The 9502-nt window shown below is 40.6% G+C and overlaps 1 protein-coding gene across 1 annotated transcript in view; it reads right to left on the bottom strand.

Annotated features, from left to right (window-relative positions):
• Positions 1–933: 933 nt before the first annotated feature.
• LOC124556270 (potassium voltage-gated channel protein Shal) overlaps positions 934–9502 on the bottom strand; it is an 832638-nt gene continuing 824069 nt past the window's right edge. Inside the window, exon 4 of the mRNA XM_047130255.1 lies at positions 934–1152. Coding sequence (XP_046986211.1) covers positions 934–1152 — 219 coding nt within the window. The remainder of the gene's footprint in view (positions 1153–9502) is intronic.

The raw sequence follows: 9502 nt of genomic DNA, 5'->3' as shown, positions 1-9502 counted from the left end.
TCTGGTATATGCTTCTTTGTGTGGTAATTCCACTTAAGGTCCCTCTGGATAGTTACGCCTAGATATTTCACGGCAGTCGCTGCCTCCAGATGTTTGTCGTCAATAGTGTAGCTGTACAGTAGAGGATTTTTTTCCCGATGTTTGCGCTCCGACTTCGTGCTACTTCAATCTTCATCCGTGCATGTTGTTCGTGTTTCCTAAATATACTGTTAGGGAGCTTGGACTGGCCTCCCACACTTTCAGACAGTACACTCTGCAGCTGACTGAAACACAGCCGTTGCCGGTCATTGCACTGACCTGCTATCAGCTACAGACAATGCGTATGCCATTGGATACACATCCTTCATGTTACGGCAGTGTTGCCACAACTTTTTGTCGAACCCTAGTATTATAATATAAAATTAAGTTGGAAGCTTATGATACGTGCTTTAAATGATCAAAGGTTGAAAATGGCCAGTCGCATAGACAGTAAAAAGAATACAGCCTACCTGGACCATATTTTCATTCTCAAAATAAGTTGAGGCTGTGGACCCCCACAAAAATTTAAAATTTATTTCCATTTCCTAACACGGATTTCTTTCGAATATCTGACGTACATTTATTACATATTTGCAGCTCGGGGTAATGCCTCACGAGGGACCGCTTCATTCTGTACAATACTTCCATCACCCACGAAACACGGCCTACAGAATGGATAAAGGCGGAGTTCCACGCAGTTCTTCCTAAGTCATCTCCCCGCCCGACATGAGATGCGCGATGTCCAACAGCTAACTCAGTTACCAGCCACGGTAGAGTTCCCTCGCAGTTGTAGCTAACACTCCATGAACCATGCGAGTTACTCCACTTTCATTCCGACGTTAGACTGGGAAGTTTCCTGCACTTCTTGCCGTCTGGGACAATGACTGCATCGTTTATCTGAGAAAGCACTCGCTCCTAGTCTTTTGGAGGTAGTAGCTGTACCTGCAAGCGGGGAAGGGAGCGCGGGGGAAAGTTTGCTACCTGATAGCGCTGGCCGCAGCAGCGGCCGCAGCACGCGTGCAGCAGCCCGGGGTGGCTGGCGGCGGAGTGTGCCGGGCTCGCCAGCGGCGACGGCGACCCCGGCCGCTTCGGCTGCCCGTTGTACGGCACCTCCATCTCCACGAACTCTCGGTCCTGCAACAGAAAGCCATCAAATAATGCGGCTGCGCTCTACCAAAACTACGGTTCCATAGTTTCGGTGCAGTACATAAATGACGTAGTAAATGGTTGGATTACAGAAGTATTGGCAGCATCGGTAGCGAAAGAAACAGAGCGAAACTAGGAGCCGCCGATTTCTTTTTGTTTATTTGTATGTTTGTTTTTCATATAATTAAAACCACATATTGTTCATTGTTAGTCCACTGTGTATTTTATATCTTTACAAAATGTACAAATATCTTTACAAAATGTAAATAATTAGTTGATCGCTTAACTTCTGCACTTTCGTATAACCACAGCAATTACTTTTGATACAAGTCCAGTTTACACACAAAAAATAAATAAATAAAGAAAGTCTACATACTTATTGTTAGTCTTATGTACAGTGTCTTGAAAGGAGGATATAAGATGAACATCAACAAAAGCTAAACGAGGATCATGGAATGTAGTCGAATTAAGTCGGGTGATGCTGAGGGAATTAAATTAGGAAATCAGTCACTTAAAGTAGTAAAGGGGTTTTGCTATTTGGGGAGCAAAATAACTGATGATGGTCGAAGTAGAGAGGATATAAAATGTAGACTGGCAATGGCAAGGAAAGCGTTTCTGAAGAAGAGAAATTTGTTAACATCGAGTATAGCTTTAAGTGTCAGGAATTCGTTTCTGAAAGTATTTGTATGGAGTGTAGCCATGTATGGAAGTGAAACATGGACGATAAGTAGTTTGGACAAGAAGAGAATAGAAGCTTTCGAAATGTGGTGCTATAGAAGAATGCTGAAGATTAGATGGGTAGATCACATAACTAATGAGGAGGTATTGAATAGAATTGGGGAGAAGAGGAGTTTGTGGCACAACTTGGTAAGAAGAAGGGACCGGTTGGTAGGACATGTTCTGAGGCATCAAGGGATGACAAATTTAGCATTGGAGGGCAGCGTAGAGGGTAAAAATCGTAGAGGGAGACCAAGAGATAAATGCACTAAGCAGATTCAGAAGGATGTAGGTTGCAGTAAGTACTGGGAGATGAGGAAGCTTGCACAGGACAGAGTAGCATGGAGAGCTGCATCAAACCAGTCCAGGACTGAAGATAACAACAACAACAACAACAACAACAGTCTTATTGTTAATAGGACGTTCTCCATAATGATCAAAGGCAACAGTTTTCTGTTATTATTGATAAGTGTGAAAATCGTTTATGAATAACACAGACATTTTTTTATATAAGTCAACTTAGTATTGAAGCGATGTTTGATATGTTTTTCTTTGCAACTTTTTTTTTAAAAAAGTACCTTTTCTTTCAAGAAATTGCTTTTTCCAGCGCTTTAAATAAGTAATAATTTTTTTTATTTTCAGTACGCCGTGTCTCTATTTCACGTTAAAAATCAAGAATTTTTCAATAAAACCTGAATTAAACATTCAAAATTTCAATTTAGTTACAAATAGAGTTTATTTTTAAGTAACAGACAGGAGGGTAACTAAGTAGAACCAGAATATTCTTTAAGTTATGTGGCCCTTTTTATATCCACACTGTTTCCAGGCGGCTCACTCCTTACTATTTATAGTGGAATTTAGTAAGAGACTGGTCGCTATACGTAAACAAAGCGATCGAAATGAGGTAACGTCCAATAGGTATGCAACACACCTGACATACAGGAACGCGGTTACGGTCTTAACTGAGCAAAGCTACTAGGAAAAGCCTACGCTTACTTAGGATAGTCTACAGTAGCCTATGGTAACTTTCTAACTCTAGTAAAGAATAATATCGACATAGATGGAATTAACTTAAGGAAAGGAGGCTAATGAACAACTTAGTTATCATACAAAGAGTAAAAGTAATAACAGGAGATGAGCTGTCAGAAGGAGCTAAAATGGGGCCAGGGGTTAGACAAGGCTGTTGTCGCTCACCTCGTCTATTTAGATGATTTATATAAAACTGTTTCTAACAAGAGACTGGAGTGAGAATGAAAAGAAGGATAATCTTTGCTGATGGCATTTATACTGCGTGAAAATGAAAAGCTAGTTAACATTTAAGATATGTTGAAAGGACTGAACACCAGATCTGAGGAATGTGGACTGAAGATAAATGTCAAGAAGACTAAGGCATTGATTTTCACAAGGTGATCAAGAAAGGTAAAAGTGAAAATTTGTTATTAGTTAGTGGAAGAAGTTGATAACTTCAGGCGTTATTATTGGGCGTACTATTATCTGTGGTCCAATAAATAAACAATTAAGAAAAATTTTCGATAATGATAAAAGCCGAATAAACGAATAAAGATTTTGTGCTGTGGCCTGGGCTTGAATTTCAATCCACTCCTTCAGAACATTTTCCCTTTCTTAAATCGTCAATATTGCCTATTTAAGAAGGAAAAATAGGCTGAGGGAGTGAAATGAAGTTTGTGCTAGGGAGGGCATTGGACTAGGGTAGTCAGTGCACATGTGTTTGTTATACTGCTGTGGTGGTGTAATGGCTAGCATATCTGTCTAGTAAGCAGCCAACCTCAGTACAATTACTGGCTGCAGCACCAAGTTTCATACATTTCTTCACATTCTGTCATCATCGAAAATAAAACTGAGACTCATATGTCTCAAAGAAAATTTAGTTCCATCAGATCAATTAAGAAAAAGATTAGAGGAGCGTTTTGTATGAAATGTTGCCCTGTATGTTGCTAAAACATGGACACTGCATGGAAGTGCTTAGAGGCTTTTGACCTGTGGCTACAGAAAAGAATTGAAGATGTGAAATGTGGAGACAAATTCAGGATTACATTTTCATTACAGAGGATGAACGATAAACACAGCAAACAGTTAAGAGGAGGAAAGGAAACTTGTTAGGGCACTAGATGAGATGAGACTATGTAATAAAAGATACGCTAAGGGAGTGGTGACTGGGAAGAGAACCAGAGAAGGAAGAAGAAGAAAAAATTAACTGACATCATCAGGATAAATGTATCGTATGCAGCTATATGGTATGGTATAAAACTGGGAGGCTTGCAGTATGTTGAATTTGCTGCGACGGACCTGCCTAATGAGAGCAACACATCATCATTATCATCGAAATAAGTAACTTTAAAAATAATTACAAGTTCCGTATTTGCAATAAATGCAGTAGACACTGAAACATAAATAACATGAAACATACGTAACGTGGTCATAGTACTGCTTATAAGTAAAACCACTTATGAGGGGTGAATCTGAATCGTGCCGGTAGTAGCTAGTAGCATGAAACATCCGTTTATTCCTCGAAGGGAAACGAGATAACTTGTTGAACGGACTTTACCAAGTCACAGGGAATAAAACAAGCACACAGTACCTACCAGTATCCATGGGTGTTTGAGGACCTCGCAAATACCTTCATGTCTTAGAGTACTGAATTAACTAGGTAGGCAATGAAGGATTATTACATACTTACTGTAATTACCAACTCTATGGAGACAACCCTCAACTATGTCTCAGTGCCACACCGCAAAACCTTAAAGCTAATTATAATATTTATGAAGGGACAGCTCCAAGCTGTTTCCCAACAGTCTAACAAAATATAATTTATATGCAACACCATTAAATCACAAAAAATTTTCGTGGATCATCATATACTAACAAACAAAAGCTTTACTAACACAGGAGACCTAATGAAGAAAATCAAAGTTATTTATACCGCTACGACAGCAACACTTCTGTCTTTCGACGTTACGTCAATTTACTCTCGTATATCCACAGGAAAAGCCATAAATATCGTAGAAAAGAAACTGAAGTAACACAAGAGGGCCTCAGATATGCAAATATTTGATACTGAAACTATCCTAAGGTTAAAGACAGAAAAAAATTTACTTCACTTTCAGCTGAATATTTTATTTGCATCTGGAGAGATCTCCAATCAGTGAGACAGAGGTCAACTTTCCCTGGACCATGTCATTGTGCGATAAAAGGCATATAAATCAGTATGCTGGTATCGAAATGTAGATAACATAACTTGTCTCGTAGGTGAAATACAGAGCCAGACAGAAGAGATATACAACAATATCAACACAGTTCATTCCCCATATACATTTTACCAAGGAAACAGAAGAAAAAATAATATCAGTTTTTCTTGTTCTCACAGTAATGAGAAATAATGATCAACATGATTTCTCCATACACAGAAAAAGCACAACCACTAGCTGTCATCCACAGCATAAACCTTCGAGATGCAGCGAAAATTTCAACTTCAGTATTTTGTATTATTATTGACCGGATTTTAAAATTTTAAATGCTGCCATAAGCTGCTTATTAAGAAGTATAATCTTACGTCTGACACAGTAACATAAGTATTACAGTTAGGAGCTGTGTGTTTACTATGAAGCAGTGTAACTGACGGCGCGCCAATACTCACACATCGTTCATCCAGTATTTCAGATGGAGGGAACTTAGCGACTTTCAAAGAGCTTTACACGTAATTTTAAACATTTACAAAACTTTTTCTTGCTGTCACCTCCCACAAAATGATGAAATAGCTTACTACATTTTTGCTGTTCAGATAGTAAAGCATCAACATAAGACATGATGTTTCAATTTATTCTTACTTTGTTACCGAGTTTATTCTCAGCAGTCTGCAAACAACGTTCACATATGTCAATGAATATATGACACATAATTCTGGAGATATGACATCATAAACATAGAGATGTGCGAAAAACATGCTTTTGCTTAAAATGGAACGCAAAGTATGCTTACTATATTCATTCAGTATTTCTTAATGAGAGAACTTAGCGAGTTCCAAAAAATTTGAAGCATAATTTTAAAGCTTTTCTTAAATTTTTCTCGTTTATATGTTTAATATCGAGTATGCAATAAATTAACTCGTTTGTAAAGTAATCAGATCTTGGAAGGTGTTTTACAAAAGGATCTAGATTCCTTAAAAAATCTGGGGTTTACTGTTACATAATATTCCAGATTCATACACATGCTTCATGAGATAAACAGAACACCACACAAACCTTAAAATTACACACTTGAACTCAAGATAATTTAAAAAATTGCTATTTTGAATGGATATAAAACAGATACTATCAACAAGGTGAACCTCAAAATAAAAATGAAAGTTATCACGCAATCATCCAGATGTAGAATAAGAAAATTTATAGAAGTAGCACACAAATATCTCATAGATCACATTACATCAGAGAAGCAGAAATAAGCGGTACTCACTACCACATACTAATAAAGTAGAATGGGAAACACAATGAATAAACAAAGAATCCCAATAGCCTGTAGAACAGACAACAGAGCACAGCAAAGAAAACACTAAGAACAAGCGGAATAACCTTAGATATACACACATCAAAAAAAGTTTTGCATCACATCGGTTTCGAGAGTTCCGGGACCTGTTCAGAAAATTGGAATAGAGATAAACATAAACATCATTTCTGCTCTTTTTATTGCTCATGAAAACCACACACTGCATGTTGTATCACCACACAGCGAGACATTCAGATGAGGTGATCCAGATTGCTGTACACACCGGTACCTCTAATACCCAGTAGCACGTCCTCTTGCATTGATGCATGCCCGTATTCGTCGTGGTATACTATCCACAAGTTCATCAAGGCACTGTTGGTCCGGATTGTCCCTCTCTTCAACGGCGATATGGAGTAGATCCCCCAGAGTTGTTGGTGGATCACGTCGTCCATAAACAGCTCTTTTCTATCGATCCCAGGCCTGTTCGAAAGAATTCATGTCTGGAGAAGATGCTGGCCACTCTAGTCGACCGATGTCGTTATCCCGAAGGAAGTCATTCACAAGATGTGCACGATGGGAGCGCGAATTGTCGTCCATGAAGACGAATGCTTCGCCAGTACGCTGCCTATATGGCTGCACTATCGTTCGGAGGATGGCATTCAGGTATCGTACAGCCGTTACGGCGCCTTCCATGACCACCAGCGGCGTACGTCGGCCCCACATAATACCACCCCAAAACAGCAGGGAACCTCCACCTTGCTGCACTCTCTGGACAGTGTGTCTAAGGCGTTCAGCCTGACCGGGTTGCTCCAAACACGTCTCCAACGATTGTCTGGTTGAAGGCATATGCGACACTCATCGGTGAAGAGAACGTGATGCCAATCCTGAGCGGTCCATTCGGGATGTTGTTGGGCCCATCTGTGCCGCGCTGCATGGTGTCGTGGTTGCAAAGATGGACCTCTCCATGGATGTCGGGAGTGAAGTTGCGCATCATGCAGCCTATTGCGCAGAGTTTGAGTCGTAACACGACGCCCTGTGGCTGCACGAAAAGCATTATTCAACACGGTGGCGTTGGTGTCAGGGTTTCCCCGAGCCATAATCCGTAGGTAGCGGTCATCCACTGCAGTAGTAGCTCTTGGGCGGCCTGAACGAGGTATGTCATCGACAGTTCCTGTCTCTCTGTATCTCCTCCATGTGCGAACAACATCGCTTTGGTTCACTCTGAGACGCCTGGACACTTCCCTTGTTGAGAGCTCTTCCTGGCACGAAGTAACAATGTAGACGCGATCACTCTACGGTATTGACCGTCTAGGCATGGTTGAACTACAGACAACACGAACCATATACCTCCTTCCTGGTGGAATGGCTGGAACTGATCAGCTGTCGGACCCCCTCCGACTAACAGGCTCCGCTCAGGCATGGTTGTTTACGTCTTGGGGCGGTTTTAGTCAAAGGGATCCGGGGCGATTCAAAACATTTTTTTGATTTGCGTATTTAACGATGTAGGAATATACCAACTCAATGGGAAGGCTGGCCAATTTCACCAAACAGGACGAAATTGTACGAACTTAAGTATAAGGAACACATAATATACGAGAGCTTTACGGAAACAGATGTACGCATTCTGAAACAACGCAAAAACCTAAGCCGAAAATACGCAACAGAAGGACATTCTTACGTAGAGGAGGAGGAGGAGGATATTAGTGTTTAACGTCCCGTCGACAACGAGGTCATTAGAGACGGAGTGCAAGCTCGGGTGAGTGAAGGATGGGGAAGGAAATCGGCCGTGTCCTTTCAAAGGAACCATCCCGGCATTTGCCTGAAGCGATTTAGGGAAATCACGGAAAACCTAAATCAGGATGGCCGGAGACGGGATTGAACCGTCGTCCTCCCGAATGCGAGTCCAGTGTGCTAACCACTGCGCCACCTCGCTCGGTCTTACGTAGAAAAGACGCTAGCTGAAAGCAAGAACGTTAAAAATGAGCACACAGCAATGTGTATAAGCACATCAAACACACGTCTCTCTCACTCTTACCCTCCCCTCTCGCCGATCAACTTGTAACAAACACAGTTCACCAGAACCCCACCCTTGCATTGAAGTGCTCGTGGCACACATAACATAAACGAGATTGTGCCGCAGTTGAATGTTTGTAAACATCTTGTGTAGCCTCCAGTGAAACAGTGTTTAACAGAGACATTCTCTGGAGGAGAAAGACTGCCACGAGACGTGAGTAGGCTAAATAAACGTATTCTTATTTTCACGCATAGTTTCACCGAAGTATAACAAACTGGCGTAACTTGCAAATAAATGGTCACTAAGGCAGCAGAAACAATAACACACAATTGTATATAGGACTATATGGCGGTGCTTATACCCGCTAAAATGTTTTCAAAACAATTACATAACAAATCGCAACTAACACGTAACTCACAATATTATAATTCTTTAAGGTTTAAATGGCAAACAAAGATTTCCAAAACACCGTGAGTTTTGTGTCACACACCTTAGGTAACACAATCTTGAAGAAGATCATTTAAATACAGACACTTTCAGTATCCCTAACAGCAATTTTCAAATAAACTAAGTTCGTCACCTGTTCTTTACACAAGAAACGATAACACGAGAATAACTAAAGCGTTACAAGAAAAATAGTTTTTTTGCTTTTGTATTTTTCTGTTGGAGCTTGTAAATCTATTATGTTCTCTTATATATTGCCAAAATCGTTACGCAATAATATGTTTATCTACTTTTTATAATGTAAATGTTCTGGTACGACGTAAGAAAGGGTTAGAAGCCCCTGATGTGGCGTGAATGATCAATCGATGCTTCACGTGACCGAACAAGCAATGAACGATTGGAAGACAGCATTAATCCACAAGGAAACAGAGAAAAACTGGTCCGCTCCGTAAATCCTAAGAACTGCAAACAGCTGTGTTATGATTAACATCTGGTTGCAGAAGGGTATCGCGTTCGGGTAACACGTATAACGGCATTCAGGGAATGACAAATACTGCCGAGCTGAGGGAGAGTCATTCACGAAGCCACATAGCAGGACAAAACAGCGAAGGGTTGTCAGCCTAGAGATCACAGAGGGCGAGTACTTGTCGTGAAGCCATCGAG

The sequence above is a fragment of the Schistocerca americana genome, chromosome X (assembly GCF_021461395.2).
Source record: "Schistocerca americana isolate TAMUIC-IGC-003095 chromosome X, iqSchAmer2.1, whole genome shotgun sequence".
NCBI classification, from domain to species: Eukaryota; Metazoa; Arthropoda; class Insecta; order Orthoptera; family Acrididae; genus Schistocerca; species Schistocerca americana.
Note: the sequence above shows the minus strand (reverse complement) of the source record. Positions and strands in the feature narration are given on the sequence as shown.